This window comes from Benincasa hispida, chromosome 1 (assembly GCF_027475165.1).
Source record: "Benincasa hispida cultivar pf3 chromosome 1, pf3_genome.v1.1, whole genome shotgun sequence".
NCBI lineage: Eukaryota > Viridiplantae > Streptophyta > Magnoliopsida > Cucurbitales > Cucurbitaceae > Benincasa > Benincasa hispida.
In genome coordinates this window covers 14,181,384-14,201,726 of record NC_143478.1, presented here as the reverse complement: position 1 = coordinate 14,201,726, position 20,343 = coordinate 14,181,384, and the positions used below count along the sequence as shown (strand labels likewise).

At 33.9% G+C, this 20,343-nt stretch overlaps 3 protein-coding genes and 2 long non-coding RNA genes across 8 annotated transcripts; 2 read left to right on the top strand and 3 right to left on the bottom strand.

Moving 5' to 3' along the window:
- The first annotated feature begins 3,828 nt into the window (after window positions 1–3,828).
- ARPC2B (actin-related protein C2B) lies at window positions 3,829–7,444 on the top strand. Of its 4 annotated transcripts, none has more exons than XM_039027923.2 (10): window positions 3,829–4,229; window positions 4,744–4,810; window positions 4,893–5,100; window positions 5,339–5,508; window positions 5,778–5,855; window positions 5,952–6,084; window positions 6,284–6,375; window positions 6,491–6,547; window positions 6,686–6,734; window positions 6,958–7,444. In XM_039027923.2, exons 2-10 carry the CDS (start codon window positions 4,763–4,765, stop codon window positions 7,149–7,151), a joined length of 1,029 nt encoding a protein of 342 aa, XP_038883851.1. In that variant the 5' UTR covers window positions 3,829–4,229; window positions 4,744–4,762; the 3' UTR covers window positions 7,152–7,444. The 4 variants fall into 4 exon arrangements, 3 of the variants coding, with proteins under 3 accessions (XP_038883851.1, XP_090164950.1, XP_038883860.1); XM_090308824.1 differs by lacking the exon at window positions 3,829–4,229 and adding an exon at window positions 4,406–4,545; XM_039027932.2 differs by lacking the exon at window positions 3,829–4,229 and adding an exon at window positions 4,406–4,545 and having other exon boundaries at window positions 6,686–6,745; window positions 6,958–7,108.
- On the bottom strand, window positions 4,441–5,397 carry LOC150038257 (uncharacterized). The gene is made up of 3 exons (XR_016525705.1): window positions 5,240–5,397; window positions 4,802–5,037; window positions 4,441–4,537 (listed from the first exon to the last, which is right to left on the bottom strand). It is a non-coding gene; the product is annotated as an uncharacterized LOC150038257 (long non-coding RNA).
- Window positions 7,445–7,757: 313 nt separating the features above from the next.
- On the bottom strand, window positions 7,758–10,428 carry LOC150038256 (uncharacterized). The gene is made up of 3 exons (XR_016525703.1): window positions 10,219–10,428; window positions 8,909–9,117; window positions 7,758–8,826 (listed from the first exon to the last, which is right to left on the bottom strand). It is a non-coding gene; the product is annotated as an uncharacterized LOC150038256 (long non-coding RNA).
- LOC120074719 (protein PROTON GRADIENT REGULATION 5, chloroplastic-like) lies at window positions 8,318–8,912 on the top strand. Its single transcript, XM_039027943.2, has 2 exons — window positions 8,318–8,596; window positions 8,679–8,912. The coding sequence occupies exons 1-2, from the start codon at window positions 8,318–8,320 to the stop codon at window positions 8,781–8,783; spliced, it is 384 nt and encodes a 127-aa protein (XP_038883871.1). The 3' UTR covers window positions 8,784–8,912.
- Window positions 10,429–17,199: 6,771 nt separating the features above from the next.
- LOC120073501 (acid phosphatase 1-like) lies at window positions 17,200–19,338 on the bottom strand. The gene is made up of 3 exons (XM_039026345.2): window positions 18,501–19,338; window positions 17,746–17,955; window positions 17,200–17,650 (listed from the first exon to the last, which is right to left on the bottom strand). Exons 1-3 carry the CDS (start codon window positions 18,872–18,874, stop codon window positions 17,473–17,475), a joined length of 762 nt encoding a protein of 253 aa, XP_038882273.1. The 5' UTR covers window positions 18,875–19,338; the 3' UTR covers window positions 17,200–17,472.
- Window positions 19,339–20,343: the final 1,005 nt, after the last annotated feature.

The following is a 20,343-nucleotide window of genomic DNA, read 5'->3' as shown; positions in this document are numbered from 1 at the left end:
AAGAGCTAAAACCGCCAAAGATTTCAGAAATGACTTCCTGACCTACAATGTAAAAGAAGACCCTAAAGATCTAAGAGCTGCCCTGTCCTCAGTAGATGCCAACCTATGGCAAGAAGCCATAAATGATGAGATGGACTCACTTGAATCAAATAAGACTTGGCACTTAGTAGATCTACCCCTAGGATATAAGGCAATCGGGTGCAAATGGATCTTAAAGAGAAAACTTAGACCTGATGGGACTGGCGACAAATTTAAAGTCAGGTTAGTAGCGAAGGGCTTTAGACAGAGAGAAAACGTAGATCTCTTTGAGACCTTCTCCCCTGTCACTAGAATTACCTCTATCTGTGTTCTGTTCTCTCTTGCTGCCTTATATAACCTCGTAATACATCAGATGGATGTAAAAATCGCTTTCCTAAACGGTGAACTTGAAGAAGAGATTTACGTGGAACAACCTGAGGGTTTTGTTGTCCATGGTCAAGAAAATAAGGTGTGTAAATTAGACAAATCTCTCTATGGACTAAAACAAGCTCCTAAGCAATGGCATGAAAATTTTGACAATCTTATCCTATCTAAAGGTTTCAAGGTCAATGAAAGTGACAAATGCATCTACCATAATTTTGATAATAACCTCTGCACTATCTTTTGTCTATATGTAGATGATTTATTGATCTTTGAGTCGAACTTGCACGTCATAAATGAGGTAAAATCAATATTGAGTGCGAACTTTAACATGAAAGACTTAGGAGAGGCTAGTGTAATCTTAGGCATAAAAGTAAATAGGACTGAAAAGGGAATTTCTTTAGATCATTCTCACTATATAGAAAAAATTCTAAAGAAATATAATTACTTTGAGTGTAAACTAGCCTATACTCCTTATGACCCTAGTGTCAAGTTGTTCAAGAACACTGGTGACAGTGTTAATCAATCTGAGTATGTGAGCATCATAGGCAGTCTTAGATACATTGCCGATTGCACTAGGCCTGACATAGCTTATGTTGTAGGACTACTTTGCAGGTTTACAAGTAGACTTAGAAAAGAGCATTAGAATGCTATAGAAAGGGTCATGAGATACTTAAAGAAAACCCAAAACCTAGGATTACATTATCAAAAGTTTCCTGCTGTCCTGGAAAGGTTCAGCGATGCTGATTGGAACTCTCTTTCGGATTATTCAAAGGCTACAAGTGGCTATATCTTTAATATAGCTGGCGGAGCTGTCTCTTGGAAGTCCAAGAAACAGACTATTTTAGCCCAATCTACGATGGAGTCAGAAATGATAGCACTAGCATAACTAGTGAAGAAGCAGGTTGGCTTAGAAGTATGCTATCAGAGATTCCCTTATGGGAAAAGCCGGTACCAGCCATATTGATCCATTGCGATAGTACTGCAGCAATCGCAAAAGTTCAGAATCGTTACTACAACGGTAAGAGACGTCAAATACGTCATAAGCACAGTACCATTAGAGAGTTTCTCACTACTGGTGCAGTTAGAGTGGATCACATATGGACTGGTGAAAATTTGGCAGATTCTTTGACGAAAGGACTGGCCAGAGAAAAGGTTTTCAGAACCTCAGAAAGGATGGGACTCATGCCTATCGAAAAATGAATCACAGTGAGAAAAACCCAACCTGTAGACTGGAGATCCCAAGAAACAGGTTCAACAGGTAATAACTGATCACAAGTGATATATATAGTGAATCATGCTAAACTAAACATAGAGTTTCATTCCTATGACTTAAAGTCTGAGCATGATATCCTGAAGCGTAAGAAATGTTGAACTCAGTTCTTAATGAAATCTATACTTGATGACAAGTGGGGTACCCAGCTACAGGAGTACCCTTGATAGATTCACCTGTGTGAATGTGGAAGTGAGGGCCGCTTCCTATGGAGTTTTTAGGCAAACTCTCTAGAGCATTCACTAAATCGGGATTCACGTGCTAGGCCTTAAAAGCATGGGCTTTCGTACTATACCCTAATGACACATTGTGTGAGATTCTATTAGAGATAGAGTTCAAAACCAAGGGTTACTCTAGTATATTCTAAATCATCTACACTATGTAAAGGTTCAAGTCGTAAGACACCTTTGCTTTTGCACAGTGTTATAGGCGTTCCGTGAACCGTCAACTTAAAAACCTTCAACCTTAGTCATCTTATCTGACTTTTTACCAAGATCTTGCTGGGTGAGTTTTCTTGTAACTTCGGTTTTACAAGATATCGAACTATTTTCTATGAAAATTAGGATTGCTCGATGGTTAACCCTAAATGAGCATGCATCTTATCTTTGTTAGAGATTTTAGAAGTCTAGGTTATTTTATAACAATTATAAAATAAATTATAACAATTATAATTCTAGAGCATTCATCTATAACATGCTTCCTTCAATCAAACATGCTTTAATTTAATACTTATATTAAAACTAAGCATGCATAGTATATATTTTATAACACTTATAACATATAACAAATGCATGTCACATGCTTTTCCTATGGTGGAGCTTTAAAACTATATGGCATAATATATGCACACATAATCAAACAACATTATACATCACATGCATAATAGGTAAGCAACACTACAGTGGACCAATTTTGGCATTAAAAACAAACAAATAACTAATTTATTACATAAATCAGCAACCAGCTTCCCGGAACCGGCTTCAAACAATTTGAACCATCTGGAATCGCTCAAAAACCACTCGAATCGGCCCAAAAATACCAAAAACCAAGTTGAACAGGTCAGACAAGCTCAACCAGGTTAAACGAACCGTCCAGATGGTCAACGGAGGCGTGGGCGCGCGGGTCGGCACATGGGTGTGCGGGTCGCGGGGAATGACGCACGCGAGGCAGCTTCGAAGTGGGTCGTGGAGCGTGGAGCGCGAGCAGGCGGATGAGTGCGTGAGTCGCGCGAAGTGGAGCAGGCAGGCGCTAGTCGGATCCAGACGGGCAGGCGTGCGTGTGAGAAATCGAGCGAAAACTATTTCTTAAAAAATTCAATTTATAATTTATCTTTTTTTAAAAAAATATATATTTTTGAAATTATAAGTAAATTTAAATAACCCAAAAAGATTATGCCCCTTTGAAAACCATTTTTTTATCTCTCATATTTCTGTCTTTACATTTTTCTAACTGAATTAAAATTTTCTCTTTAATTTTTGTTCCACTCTAATTAAAAACTGACCCTCCCTCTCTAACATTTTTTTCTTCTTTGGAAGTTTTCTCTAGCTCTTTATCTTTCTTTGTCTCAAATTTCATTGTTTTTTTCCATAATTTCCCCCCTCTCTCTCTCTCTCTATATATATATTTTTACCGCTATTTAAGTTTCTTCTTTCAAATCAGTCACTTTTTGTTGTTTGATGACTCACTTTTAATTAAATCAAATTTTATTTTAAGATCGTGGAATCAAATATTAATATACTAACTTAACATTTTTTACAAAATAATAATAATAAAAAAAATTAGGCTAAAAACACTTACATGCCTCCAAATATGACAATGAATTGAGGTAGAATGTAAAAGTAAAATTTAAACTTTCTAATTAAATAATAATTAAAAATATTTAGAATTAAAGATAAAGTTGAGATCAAGTTTTGATGCAAATTAAAGAATTAATAAATTGATATGATGTAAATTGACAGGTTCAATATCACTAATGAGAAGCATTTGAAATCAATAATTAAAATATCTACGTCGATATGTCTATATCAATATTTTAATTTTAAAAATACATTGATAATCGACGAAATTAAGAGTTTAAAAATGTGAATGCAATGCAGCTTAAAGTTGAGCCATAGTTTATGGCTTTTAAGGGGTGGTTTTGACCATTTTTCAGAAGAAAAAAAATAATAATAATGAAGAATCAGATTGTAGAACCTTCCTTCACCTTCGCAAGAAAGTGCCTTCTGCATAAACCTAAGCTTGAAGTGGGATTTGCTACAAATCCCTCCCAGCCAGAAGAAGCGCCAAGTCAAAAAGGAGGGTAAAGCACCGACGCCGACCCATTTCTAATGGAAGAATTCAATTATTGCATCCTCCTTTTATTTAGGCTCACATCGAGTAGGAAACTTAAAAAGATTGTTGTTCTGATGGAATTTCCAAACGCCTATAAAAAAGGTGGCATGAGATTGAAGCAAAACCCACACAAAAGTTGAAATGGAGCTCCCAGATTAGCGGCAAATCAACTTCAATCAGCGCCACCAAACAAAGGGTTTATCCGGAAGTGGAGAACATCAAATGGGTAATTCCTAAAATTGCTTTATAGATAAGTCACTGAAAAATTTAGAGAGAGAGAGAGAGATGGTAATGGTCTGATGGGTAGGTTGCTTCCAGTGTTACCAAACTTTGAGTGGACGTGGAGCTTAGAATTTACTCATAATGTCATAATCTCAAGCAAAAAGGAGGGGAAGAATCTTACATTACATATGTATTCGAGTCCTTTCTTCTCATTTAGTATGAAAAAAAAGGAAGTACAGAGGGCTGTTTGTTCTTGTGAGGATGGCATGCTTTCAGAGAGCTTCACCAGCTTTGAAGGAGATCCTCCTTAAACTGTACAGGTGAGAAACAATTTCATGTGTTATACATTTTAGGTAAAAAGATGAGCACCTTGAAATCCATAAATTCTTTGAGAGAGAGATTTTGAGTTTGGTTGAAACTTGGAGAAGGTTTTAGCATTTAGGCATTAAATGCATATGTTGTGCTGGAAAATAGCTCTTTTGATTATCATTATTTTTTTTTGTTGGATATGATTACAGTTTGGAAAAGCCTACTGAAATGGAGCATCACTTGCATGAATTTGGTTCTGTTCAGTACCATATCCAGGTACAGTCATTCTCGTTCATCTGGGATTATGCATGTTAAACACTTGAAATCATGTCCTAATGGCGTGCTGATTGTTTGGCAGTCTTCTGTATCGAATCCACAGCAGATTTTCTTGTCAATTGCCACTCCATTGTTGTCGCAAGCGGTTCTTTTATCTGATGGGCTCTCGCCGTACACTGTCGAGATGGTAAAACAAATTTGCTCTCATGCTGTTGAGATCATTGAACCTGCCAAAGAAGGATACCAACTTACTCTAAGAATCGACTCTGCAAAAATTTTGCATGGGGAAGGTAATTTCAAACTTGAACAGCTTCATTAAATAGAAAACTAGTTGATGAAAAAAATTAGAGCCAATGCTACATAGTTTCAGAAAGAAAAGACAATTTTTACTGCTCAACGATCTCTAGAAGATTGAGTTTAGGCTCATACTTGTCCTGTTATGCCGAGAATCCCGAAAACTATAATATCAGATTGGACTGTGGGCCTTCCCGTAAGATTGATTGTTTGATGTGGATCTACTTTTTGCAGAGTCAGAAAAGATCATTACAGACATTGCTGCTGTCCAAGCAGTGATCATAAGTTCTCAGCTGAAAGAAGTGTTGAGAAATGTTGTTAATTCACCAGCTCATTTTCAAGGAACTTCCAGACCCATCAAACTTGTATATCATCCAAGGGAACCATTCTTTGTCATCAAACAGGCAAGTCAGAGAATTTATTTTGTTTCATTAAATCAGAAACTCTAAAGTCGAGGACATCTTAACGGAGGAGTATTTTGACTCAAATCAGTGTGCCTGTTCTTTATAAACCCCTTCCTGTGCAAACAGGTGAATACTAGCTGACAGAGAAAACGAGAAATTTGATTGGGGGTTATTTCAAAATTTGAGCAAAATATCTTACATTTAAGTTCCACTCTCGATTCATCTTGTACACTTTCATATCTCTTAGTAGACAAATTTCTTGCATTCAGCCCCAAAAGATCCTCGTAATCTACCCAATTCGTTTCAAGGAGGATACAGATGTGATCATTGCAACAGCTTTCTTTCGGGTATGTAGCTGAAATAGCAATGCTGGGATGTGTTCTTATTACTTTGATGACTATATGATTTTATTTTGGATAATACAACTCCTGTTGTCAAAATAGGAACTTATGGATGTGGGAAGCTCTGAAAAATGGTCAAAAGCACCTCCCTGCTGTTGGTCACCGATACCCCCTCCAGAACTGAGAGGCGAACCTTTAGAAGAATTGAGCACCAATGGAGGATTTGTCACCTTTGGTATATATATTTCCATAAATGCATATGTGTGTGTTACATACAAGTAAAAAATCCGATATCAGTTGTTTTAAAGTAAAAGATCTCTTGCACTAACAACGGAGGCTATATTTGTCACTTAGTTCAACTTGATAGATTCGTATGACTATGCTAGACACTCTTTCAACCTTTCAGACTCTCTGTTGACATAATGTGTGAACAGATATCTCTCTGCACCACGTGGAAGGTAAAAGACTTGACAAGACTGTGTGGAGTTTGCTGAACTTTAATGCATATGTTAAGTACCATGTAAAGGTATCGTGTTTGTCCTCTTTATCCAAAACCTGTCTTCTATGACAATCTTTTCATCCCTTGTTCTTCTGGGAATAACAATAAGGCACTGTTTATTATCATCTTTGGTTCCACATAGACAACCAGAGGTTTTATCCAGAGAAGGATGAGAAAGCGGTTAGAAGGGCTTGTTGAGGTAAGTTCAAGTATCCGAATATCAGCGATATTTGGAAGAAGGGGTTTCTCTAGAAAAAAGATTAATGATATTTCTCACTACGTTCTCACTACTATGTCTCTATGTTATATGATTAAGTTTCTTTTCCCAAATGTCTAGATCCTACATCAGAAAACTTCAGATGATGCTGTACTCAACAAGGGTCGAGGTAATAGAAATGTGAATACCATTGTCTTCTCATTTTCCCGTTGGTCTTTCCCTTTTTGATTAAATGCCATCCATCCCCACCGCCCTGAGTTTCGAAAGGATTACAACATCTGTAGTTAAGTCAAATAAGCTTTGCAGCATATGGAATTAAACAGAAGGATGACCTAAGTTAGTTGAGTCATGATTAAACTAACTATTTATCTCATAGCTCAATTCTGATGCAGGCATTATGTATATGAAGAAATTGGTAGCTAGAACTAATCGCATCAAACAGAAATGTCGTAGTTTGAGTAGGAAGATCAAGAGAATCCGGTTTCGAATTCGAATCCCTGGATTCGCACGGTTTCGTCGAAGATGGCTGAAGTTCCCAAAGTTTTCTTCTTCGATTCAATACACCAGATTAAAATGCAGTGATTGAATTTAGAATAGTGCAACAAGATTAAATGTTTAAATCTCTGTGACATCAATAGAATAACTTTGGAAATAAGGTATGTTGTTAGATACAAGAAGTTTAGATCATGGAAGAGGAGTTACTTTTGCCATGACCACAAGATTTGTACTTTTATTTCTACTTGCGAGGAGGCTTAGAGCTTAGTATCTATTAAAACAAAAAAGAAGAGTTTCACTTAATTGTTGCCATTGTCAAAACATGGAGAACTTACGTTTAAGATTGCTATTAATAAAAAATTGGCTGTAATTTTTATTTAGTTACTTGTTGAATTCTTAAAGTCTTTCCAAAAATTTATTGCTTCACCAGATCAATTCAAGAAAGCAAGCGATACTTTGAATAAGCAACTTAACAAAACAGTAAAAGGTTAACATTTCTTACTTTATCAAAGAAAAACATTTGCTCGATATAAGAAGAATGTTCTCCCTCAAACGAAAATTTGAATGATGGCATTTTCCATCACTCAACGATCAAGTCAATGAAAGAAGAAAAATGAAAATTCTCTTCTATAAGCTGTACATGGGTCCGTAACATTGGATTTCACATTATCCAATCTAAAAACCCAACATTTCATTCTAGTCATCAAACACACAAGCAAGCTACCCATTTCATTCCAGCCATCTAACTATATCCATTCCAACAAATGGTGAACATTAGAGGATGTAATGTACTTTTTTGTAATTGTTTCAAAACTATTACATAAAGATTTTAAAATGTATCTAGATGGTTCTATCAATATTTATCTAAATTAAACCTCGGAAATAACCTTTATTAAGCGGCTAGGAAGATGCCGCCTGTAATGAAATGGGTTGATAAAAAGTAGACAGATGGAAGCAATCGGGAAAAAGGGCCAATCGCAGTCTGGATTCTGATAATTTTCAAAACCAATAGGGACCATATGTACATCTAAACCAAAATCCAAGCCACCAATTTGTGTGGTTCAAAAAATGACTTCTCAACTCTCTCTCTCCCAACTCCATCCTGTCTCACACAATTCCACAAAAATATCCATTTTCACAGAGCTTACATAACCCATCATCAATGCTTCCATTTCAAGTTCCAGCATGCTGCTAAAAACCCTTCAGCCATCAGTAAACATACGTACAAGAACTGCTCTCTGATCTTCCACCCTTTTCATGGCAACTTCAATTGCTGCAACTGGACTTCATAAACCTCTTTCCTCCTCCTTCCATGGAGGCTGGGGAACTTCAATTTGCGGTGACAACAGCATTGTGCTGATCAAGTCTGTTCCGGAAGTGGTTCGAGTTGCAAAGCCTGTAAGATTCAGGCCAATGATGAAGAATATTAATGAAGGGAAAGGTCTATTTGCACCTGTTGTTGTTCTTGCTCGAAATATTATTGGAAAGAAACGTTTCAATCAGTTGAGAGGCAAGGCCATTGCCCTTCACTCGCAGGTAATTAGTTAGCCTCCTTCACTTGAATTCTCCTTTGTAGGTTTAGTGAGAAAGTTGTGTTGAAGTTTTTCCTTTTGGACAGATAATTACCGAGTTCTGCAAATCTATAGGAGCTGATGCAAAGCAAAGGCAGGGATTGATTAGGTTAGCCAAGAAGAATGGGGAAAGATTAGGATTCCTTGCTTGATCTGATCTGATCTGATCATGTTTCTGTGATCACAATGGATGTCCTATATAAATCATAGATCTGTCTGAGCTTCCACAAATGTATGATCATTCGTAAATCAAAGAAAAGGAGAAAGTTCTCTTTACCTTCTGTCTTTATGCCTTCATATTCTCCAGGTTGGCCAGCAATATTTTTCATCCTGGTATAAAACTTGACACGCCCTTTTTACTAGAGGATGATGATTGATGATCTAAACAGTCTATCACATCAATATTATGAAATCTCTAATGTCTTTCTCTTTAACAAGGGATACAACTTCTCTAGAACTGTTGCCAAATTTGACAACTTAGAAAATCTATTGAGCATCCATTCAGAGAGAGCATCCATGTTCATGCAGAGTTTACAATTTGGAAAAACCATTAGTCCATGCTGCCATTTACAATGCTGCTATATTCTGTAGCTTCTAGATCATTTCTGGCTAGTTCCTTTTTACCAAAGTCCCGTTTAACTTTTTAGTTTTTAATTTTTGAAAATTAAGCTTATAAACACGACTTCCACCTATAAGTTTCTTTGTTTTGTTGTCCACTTCTCACCAACATTTTTAAAAACCAATTCAAATTTTGACAACTAATAGAAGCGAAGTTAAACTATATAGATATTATTGAGGCCATTTCTATCTTTTTTTGAGCTTGCAGCTAGTTCCTAGTCTGCGTAAGGGTTTGCTTTCAAAATTTTCCAGTTTGTTTAGGAGTTGAAGCAGTCTCTACAGCTGGTTTAGTAATGGTTCTCTCTTCTAGCTTCCACTCTATAGGCATAGGTTCAGTTGCTGATTGTTATTTTCTTTGGTATATCTTCAGTGGTTCTCATTGTCGTGGATTTGCTTCTGGGATCATTGTGTTTGTTTCTCCATGGGGCACTTTGTTCTTCATTCGTTTATTTGGTTTCTAGTTTTTTTAGGGGTTCCTTTCTTTTTGGTTTTGGTTGCTTGTTCTTTTCACTCACTATAGGAGCTGGTTTCCTTAAACTTTTTCCTTTCTTTTCATATATCAATGAAAAGTTTTGTATCTCATTGAAAAGAAAAAAAAAATTAGAAGCAGGTTAAACTTCAAAGGGAGTTAGATCCATTTAGATATATAAAAGAGCTCACACCCATATCTTTCCCTTGAAGATTTCCTGAATCTCAACCCAAAAGGGTTCAACACTGCAAATGCCTTAAATTCAAACAGTGTCTATGCACTCAAAACTTCCTCAGCCACCCATATAAACTGCCGACTATCCATATGTTGTAGGGTTAAATTGTGTATTTTACAAAGAGAGAGAAATTTGAATTACAAATAGTGGTAATTCTAGGACATCTGCTCATTAGCTAACTTTCTAAACATCACAAAAGCATATGAACTTCAATTATTTAGAAATCACTCAAGACGAAGAAAACATAGTAGGCAAATTTGCATACTCTGAATCAAGCCAACTCCCATGTCTGATACATGGTTTGAATGCAACTGCAACTCCTTAATTCAGCCGCAACCTTGACCGCCATTTCTACCGATTTCCCCTTTCAAACAAGGGTTTTCCTCAATTCCTGCTGTGGGATGGCGATGCTGATTCTGGACTAGTAGGGCTAAAGCAATTTGAGAGTTGATTGATGCGTTTTGTGGGAATTGGTGGGAGATCGTCCCATCGTTATATATATATATATATGATAACAATAAAGAACAAACAACAAATAAAGAACATCAGAGATTTCGAGAAGCCAAACGAGATGATAAAAGAAATGTCTATGGAAAGAAACTAAACAAACCATAAGATTTTTTATTTATTTTTTATTTTTTCTATTTTTTTTATTTTTTGAAAATGAAGTCTATTTTATCCCTCGTTCTTATAATGATTTACATATTTTAAGTATAATATAACTATTACTTTATTTCAAATCACAGATTAGTCATTTATAAGAGACATCCTATAAGGTTGATTTAGTAATTTGAAGGTCTTTTAATAGTCGAAATCAAAATCTATTCTATATTTTATCTGGATATCTTTTATCCCTACGAAATACCAAATAAGAGAGAACTTAGAAAGGATATAATGAAATTTTGTGATTGGTTCTTCCTATATAAAGAATTCTTTGCCAAATTCCAAAAAAAAAAAAAAAACAACCTTTTGAAAGTTACGTTTTTAGTTCTCAAAATTTGGTGAAAAGTAGATAATAAAGGAATAAATTTAGAGGTGAAAGTAATGTTCGTAGACTTAATTTTCAAGAACAAAATGGTTACTAAATGAAACTTTAAATATGGGTGTCAAATAAAATGTTGAGAATTGAGATCTCAATTTCATGTAAATGTCATTAAAATGCTTAGGTTAAAATTCTATTTTATTCATGGATTTTTAAATCTATTCTATTTTGGTTTTGAGCTATTAAAATGTATAATATGATATTTTAACTTTCATATTTAGGCTTTGAACTTTTCAAATGTCTTTTTTTTTTTTAATAATAGACTTCGTTCTTATTTTTTATTTTATTTTTAAAAAATTAATGACATAATTTTGACTATCATGTTAAATATGAGCATAATTTCAAGTTATGTAAGTTTAAAATAAACATGAAAAAATTACACTTTTTATTTGTGAGATTTGAGTTGAGTTATATTTGGATCTCTCAGTTTTCACGTGCACACAATTCAAAAAATTAAAATGTTCTTGTTGGAAAAAGTAATAATATTTTCTTTCAAAAGTTTAATTGATATAATATTAGGAGTGCGTTTATTTTCAAAAAAGAAATAGACTAGGATGCAACTTGCAACCATCCTCTGTGCAACCTAAATAGCGCCCAATAATAATATATCATGTGTTGTCCTTTAAAAAATCATTAGGTTTATGAACTTTTGAAACTAATAAATCTATCCCTTCTCTTTTAGATAGAGAGAATTTTAGAAAATAACTCAAAAAGCAAAAACTTTTCTATGAATGATCTATTTCTAAAAACTTTTCTATACCAGATATACCTTTACATTTTAAAACCAAACATGCGTCTATTCCATCTTTGTTTACAAGCCGACTGTTCACATTCAAGTACTCCTCTCAGTTTTCTCTTAACGTCTCTCTTTGTCTTCGACGTCGTTCGCTGCTCATTAATCGTATCTACTCATTTTCGCTTTCGTTTGAACTCCTTCCACCGTTCCAGTAAATTGAAAGATATGGTACTCTAGTCTGTTGTTGTTTGAAATCGTTCAATACATGGGTTTAGATCGCATAACTGAGTATAATCGATCATATAGCTCTATATAATTGATCACATGACTTTATATAATCGATCATATAGCCTATATAACCGATCACATGACTTTATATAATCGATCATATAGCTTTTAATACTAGATCGTATAGATTCATATACTAGGTCGCGTAAATTTAAATAATAGACCGTATAGCAAAAGCTAAACGATCGTATAGATTTATCTACACAGTCGTGTAGTACACTCTAAACGATCATTTAGTAAACTTTATACGATCGTTTAGCTTTTGCTATATGATCTATTAGTCTTTCATACTCGATTTCATATATTTTAATACCTGATCATATATGTTTGCTATATTGTAGATGGCGCATTTAGTCCTACTTGAGAAATATTTTCCTACTACCGTAACTTGCTTGACCCACATTGACAAGTAAATGCACTAATTAAGAAGAAACTAACAAATACACAGATGGACATGTTCCGGAAAACATGTTTTGGTCACTATTGGACGTCGACCTTGTATTCAAAGGGCAGCTTGTGCATCATTTTCTTCTAAGGGAGCTCACCGATCAGAATCCAGATATCGTAAGCTTCAACATCATAGGGAAGAAGGTAACATTCACACAAGTTGATTTTAATTTGATTACTGGGTTGTGGCCGACATAGGAAGATTGGAAAGTGATACCAGTTATGAGAGGTTGCGACATCTCATCCTTAGACCCAAAGACGATAACAAACCAATTCTTTGTAAGGATGTGGAGGCTGCATTTGAAAAGTTCAAACTTTCGATGACGAAGATGCCGTGTGTTGAGGTTGATGCGCTACATCTCGTAAGGTTCTATAGTTTGTAATTGTAATGTACAAACATTTTATTTATGTAATAGAATATTTGATGTTTTATTTCAAAATTAGTTGTATTAACCACAAACCAATAAACTAATATCCAAGGTTATCTTGTAGCTTAAACATGTATGTAGAAACATACGTGTGGATCATGTTTAAGTGATAACCTAAATGGTCTATAGTAGATAAATAAGACCGGATACCTTATCCTTGTGACACTACGAGTATGACCCAAGGTGTTACAATTATTGTAAATGTTGAGGTTGATGCCCTAAATCTCGTAGGGTTCTATAGTTTGTAAATGTTTTATACAAACTCATTGTTTATTTAATAAAATATATGATTTTTTTTTTTCATTTTTTGTTGCATTAATCACAAACAAATAAACTAAGTTCCAAGGTTATCTCATAGCTTAAACATGTATATAGAGACATACGGATGGATCATATTTTAAGTGATAACCTAAATGGTTTGTAGTAGATGGATAAAGCTGGATACCTTATCCTGGTGACACTATGACTATGACCCGCTTTGTAGATGTTACAGTTGTTGTAAAGTGCTACAAATGATCTGGTACTGATCATTCATGTGGAGACATGTGAGCGAAAATATTCTATACAAATGAGTTTGTATAAGACCGGACCACGAAACGTGTAGTCTCATTATATAATACCGTTCTTAATAGAGACTTCCATTTCATCAAGATGATCATAAGTAACATGACTTGAATCCTGAGTGAGTTATGAATTTAGCCTATGAAGGCGGTCTTTTGATTTGTATGGGTGAGAGTGGTCAGATCATTGACTCAATATGCCTACCATTTTGAGGATTAGCCTAATTGGAGAACTGGGAACACAACTACACAAGATTAAATTCACTCCTTCCCCAAAGCAGGGGAAAGTAGATAAATTGCTCTCTTAAGGACTGATTCCGGTGCTTGAGCAAAGTGGCGCCACACCTTCTCTTGGCCTGAGAGAGATTAGTCATAGTGGGACTATGATTTATTGTTCATTAGAGGAATCAATGGTACTTAAAGGAGTTAGATGTAACTACAGGATCAAAATGGTAATTTTGACCCAACTGTACTTACGAGCAATTTGTGAAGTGTCGTTATACTATGGATTGGTTATATCCAACGGACACAAAAATATATCGGTAGTGTGAAGAATACAGTTGTCGGTCTTTAGTGGAATAAACCCGACAGTTAACGGATGATAAATACTTTAATTAAAGAGTTTAATTAATTATTCACGAATCGTTAGAGCTTCAAGCTACAGGTCCATGAGGTCCTCTCGGTAGCTCAACGGATTTAATGAGGATCAAGTTTTGGATTGAATTGAATTGTTCAAATTAATTGAGAAAATAAATTATATGTGATATAATTAATTAATTTAATTATATATGATATAATTACTATAATGTATTTGATACATTATAATATAAAGTATTTATGAGAGGAATTAAATGTTTGAATATGATTCAAATATTAATTATATGAATTAGATTTATACAATTAAAATTTAATGTAAATGTGATTTATATTTAATGTCATTAGTGAAAGAAAAAAAAAATCATAGGTTATATATTGTATATGATGCAACATTAAACTATATGTTATATGTTGTTTATGATATAATATATGATTATATGAATATGTAATAATTGGTTATTATATATTTGTTATAATTTTAATTATTGAATTAAAATTATTTATTAATTATTTTATTATTAAATAATTATTTTATTTAATTTTAAAATTAACTAAGTGGAGGGAGATACAACCCTCTTCTTTTTTTCTCTCCACCACATACGTGGTTTATGTATGAAGGAGTTTTCATCTTCCTCCTGAAAAATAGAGAAGGGAAGGTGAGAGAATTACAAAATTACAAAGACCTAAAACTTTTCCTCCAAAAAAATCCTTCATCTCTTTTCCTCTTCCTAAAATCAATCAAAGCCCACCACTCTTGGATCCATCATCCAGAGGATATCGAGGTTTCATACATGGTTGTGCCCTTGGTTGGAAATTGCTTGCATTGAAGAAAGTCTTCAAGAGGTAATGATTTCTTGAAACCATTTTTTCTTTTTCATTTTTTTTTTTTTGGAATGCTCTATCATTTTTATTAAATGCATGACCTCTTCTTCTCTGTAAAATACATTTTTTCAAAAGAATGGGAATTGGGAAGATCCCACTTCTGGTAAACTATTGGATGCGACCACTTTATTTTTAGTACAAATGATGTGATCCTGAATCGTTCACGTGGAGACATGCGAGTGAGGATGTCCTATGCAATGAGTTTGTATAAAACTGAACCAAGAAATAAGTCACTTTTACTTTATAACGTTGTTTACTGTTCAAAGACTGACTGTTTCAAAACAATGACCCAAGTAACTCAACCTTAATCCTGAGCTAATTATGAACTATTGTTTATTCGGGATTATATCTATAGTGAGGGGAGTGTAACTATTGGGGTTTAGTGGAGTGATCCGATAGTTAACGAATGTTGATTAAATCAGTTTAAAGAGTTTAGCCGGTTAATCTCGAATAGTTGGAGCCCATGATCTGTAGGTCCATTAAGTCCCCTTACTAACTCACAATCGAATTAAACCTTAGAATAGATTGATGAGTTTAATTTGAAATGTTCAAATTAGAATTAAGGGAATTAATAATTGTATATGATATAATTACATGTTTAATTATCGTATTAAACGAAATTGGAGAATTGAATAATATTTAAATTTGATTTAAATATTGATTACATGAATAGAGATTCATGATTGAAGAATTGATGTTTAATTAATTTAATATTTAATATTAAATTTATTTATTTAATTAATTATTAATAATTAATTTTATATGAAAATAATTATTGAATTAATCATATATAAAATAAATAAAGTGTTAATTGATATTAATCATAGAATTAATATCTTAATTTTAATTTTAAAAAATAATTTTCAAAATAAATAGAAATTTTAATTTCAAATTGAAAATTCAATTTTAATTAGAAAAACCCATTAATGAATTTTCCAATTTTTAGCACTTTGCCACTCAAATTCCACCAAATCCTTCAAGTAGGTGGTGTCTTGATCTCATGCAATTAGTTTGCATGGATGAGGTGAACAAAACCAACACACTTCAGCTGAGAATGAAGGCCATGCAGTCCTAATTTCTGGTTTTGGTGAAGAGACCATCTCTCTCTAGTTGAAAACCATAAAAAGTTTATTCTCTAAATTCCCAAAGTTCAACTCATTTTGAATCCCACAATTAAATCTAAGGTCCAAGAGAATAGTAGGGAATCAAGTGATGGTCTACAATACTTTTGGAGTGAAGATTCGAGTTGAATTCGTGGATTGAAGAATGTCTTCAAAGGTATGTTTAGAAACCCTCTTTTTTTACCTTATGAGCATGCTTTTTTAGATGCTAAAATTGATTAATTAGAATGCTTAATGATCCTGATTTCTTCTGCTAATTACATGCTAACTCCATCGGTTATATAATGAGACTAGTCATTTTATGGTTCGGTCTTATACATACCCTTTTGTATAGAATACTCCGCTCACATGTCTTCACATGAATGATTAGGATCAAATTATTTGTAACACTTTACAATAATTATAACATCTTTAAGCTACAGAAGATAACCTTCAAGGTTAGTTTATTGATTGTGTGAGTTAATGCTATTAAATGTCAAATAAAACATATAATATTTTATTAAATAAATAAAATATTTGTATAAGATCGTATATGTTGTAGTATACGATCATGTATAATGTGATACACGATCATGTACCTAATGATATACGTACAATGAGATTAATGGTACATGACTAGATAAATAATACTGAACGAACTTCTAAAGACACATACAATATTTGTTACGAGGTACGTAGAATGATCTCCTTCGAAAAACGCTCGTTCTAGACCCACAAATAAATTGATTGGAGTTGTGAAAGTGATAGAGCAATGGAGAAGCAGAGATTGTTTGAGTGAAAATAAAGAGGTGGAAATGTAATTCGTTTACTTGTCCCATGGTTAAGATTCAATAGCATTGAATTCTAATGTACAATGTTAGTTGAAAATAAATGGTTGCATTAAATTGTAGAGAGAAACATTTAAAGTCAGGGGTGAAAATGACATTTCACATGTGGAAAAAGTCAATGAGAACAAAGTTTTTAGAAAGAAGTCACCCATAGAAAAGTTTTTGCTTTTTGGATTATTTTATGAAAATTTTCAATATATTTGGGAGGAAAAACTTTTTTATTAAAATCAATCTACCAATTAACAATATTTATTTGATCGCATGATTCATACTTTTAACCTTTTTGATCGAATTAACTCTGGGTAGAATAATATTAACTGAACACAAAGTTGGGTAGATTCTTCATTCTTCATTCTTCATTAAGGAGTTCTCTCATTCAAATCTTCACAGCAAAAGATTCAACATGGTTTAAAAGCAAACAATATCAAAACAAAATACAGCAGACCTTATTCATCACATCAATCACATCTCTCTCTGATCCCTCCATCTCTCTGTGTGTTGATCAAAAACTACAATCCTTCCCTTCCATGATTCATGGAGAGTGAAAAAGAAAAGGTTTAGAAAACCAAAAGCAAGTCAAAATTCCATTGCTCAATATACATAATACATTGGATTTGGAAGCTTAAATGTCCTTCTTCCACTTGGACTTCCTTGAATACTGCTATATTGATCTCCCACAATCCCCCAAATTTTATACCCTCCATTCACCAATCTCCTTCTTACATCTGCCTTGTATTGCTCCACTCCCTTCTTCTCATCTTCAGGGCTCCTACAAATCAAATAATCAAACAAACAAACTCATCACTCATTCACCAAACACCACATAGAGGATTCTGATTTATGGACTGTGAGTTTGTGACTTACCTTAAGATGAGATTGGTCCATCCATGGTAACCCACTTGAACAAGATTCTCAATGGTGGCTGATCTCAAACCTTCCCTTCTTGCTGATATCAAAATGATGTCCACTCCCCTTGCTTTCAACAAATTGAATAGCCTCAATGTGTGCCCCAAAATTGGTGCATTGGCCTTGCTCATCCATATCTCCAAATCCGTCAGGTTCAATTTCTCACCCCTACTCGCCCGTAATCCCATTAACATAAACCCAATCAATCAGAATTCAGAACAGATTCTACAAACTCATGAACATTCTTCAGCAATCAAAACACAGAACCGATAAAGGGTATGCACAGTATAGTTGAAATCACAAACAGATGCTTTAGACAATCAAATCAAAACACAGAACCCAATGAAGGGTATGTATGGTGGAATATCACAAACAGTTTCTATGGACCCATAAACACTCCTTGTTCTTCAGCATCAATCGAAACACAAAACCAAATAAAGGGTATGGAAGAAAATCAGAACAGATTCTATTAGATGACCATAGAATTTCATCCAAAAACTAATTCACTGAGAGAAGTATCTCATGTATTTTATAACCATCGTGAGGTATCCATATTTCCAAGGTGTGATTCTCAACTGACAATCCATTCAAAACACACAACCAAATAAAGGGTATATATAGTATAATGTAAATCAGAAACAAAATCTCTAGACAATCAATTCAAAACACAAAACCAAATAAAGGGTATGATGAAAAGGAGCAAAGAAAGTTACCCATATTGTTTTTTCTTGTAATAAGGAACAGTGGAGATGAGGGTATCATCTATATCAAAAATCCAAGCATCAGTGCCATCGCCTTTAAGATCACAGCCCTTGGAAAGATACACAATGCACTCTTCGATCGTCCTCTCGGAATCGACTTTGTATTGAGTGGAAGTAACGTATTTGCCTATGTAGCTAACGCATTCTTCAGGCACCACCTTGAAGAATCGGATGTTGTGAAGCTCGACGTTCAATCTCCAGCTTTCGCAGTAGTTTTTTAGGCTAATTTTGAGGCCAGTTTTGGACCTCTGCGACAGAATGCTCCAGTCTGAAGCTGATGCAGTGATCAAGAGGGAGAGGAAAATGAGGAGTAAGGACTTTGCCATTGTGCGTGTGTGTTTGATTGTGAAATGGAAGTAGGATTTGGAAGCGTTTAAGTAGGCATATTACAGGCAATGATTAAAAGGGAGAGAGTCAATTAACTGAGCGAAATAAGATCACATGGACCCTGAATGTAAGGTGTAGTGTGCCACCACAACCGGATTTTTCTATTTCTAATCAAACTATTCAACTTAAATCTTTTGGATAGTTCCCTAAACTTTTATGAAGTAATAAATTAGCCTCTCAGCTTCAAGTTATAACAATTGAGAAGATCTTTGGGGGTAAGGACTACCTGAGGAACCACCTTTTAAATACTATTTTGCATCTCTAAGCAGTAAATATTATGTAGCTATTTATAGTCAATACTATTATTTCAGTATTTATCATTCTCAATCACCCCAAATGTCCTTAATCTTTACACTTCTAGCTTTATTATAATTAAGTCTTCAAACTTTGGTATGAACAATTTGATTATAAAGTTGTAAATTTAGATTTAACAAAGATTTACTACTCAAATTTAAGAAAACATTTTGTTTCATGACCCCTTTAGTTCAATTTGGTTATAAAGTTATATTGTCTATAATGTTATTCCTATTAAATTTAAGGCAAACTCAATAGATTTACTAGTACATTTTGAATTTTGTTTGATAAGATGTCTTATAAATTTTCAAACTTTTCTTACACGAAAGGTTTGGGAACAACTCAAACATTATATAAGATCTCAAAAGAATATATTGTGCAAGATTCACAACATATACCACAAATATAATTCGAGTTAACAAAAATCTCCACGGGGTCAGGACCTCACACAAGTACCCTCCCCAATCACAAAACAGGGACAAGGAGGATATCCCCACCTCAACTCGAATATTAATATTTTATTATTAATATTAATTTGAGTAGGAAGATTTTGGTTTTTCTCATTCCTTCTATTTGATAAGAATAGGGATGAGAATGAAATTTTATATTAGTCAATTGAAATTAAAGAACAGCATCTGCCACATCCAATAGATTCCGCAGATACTTTCTCCGGATACTTTGTGCAATTCACGCACTTTGGGAAGTAATGAGTCTCATCTCCCTCCCATGAATGAAATAGTGGGGTGTGTAAAAGACCTGCATTTTAGAACACATAGATCTACAAATCCAATGTTTAAAGTTCAGTCAAAGAAATCCATTATCTAGAGAGAGTGAAGTGAATACTACTCTTCAATTTTCAATGCTTCGGTGAACTAATAATTATATCAATTTAAATTTAAACTTTTATAAACATACATAAACCCCTCAATTATATTTTACTTGAATATACTTATAAATATTCAAAGTTAAAATTAATATACTTATGAATATTCAAAGTTTAAATTGATATATTTATGAAAATTGATATGATTATAAGTTTAGAGTTTAAATTGATACAAATCTTAAAATTCATGATTTAAATCGATATAAATTCTAAAATTTAGGATTTCAATGA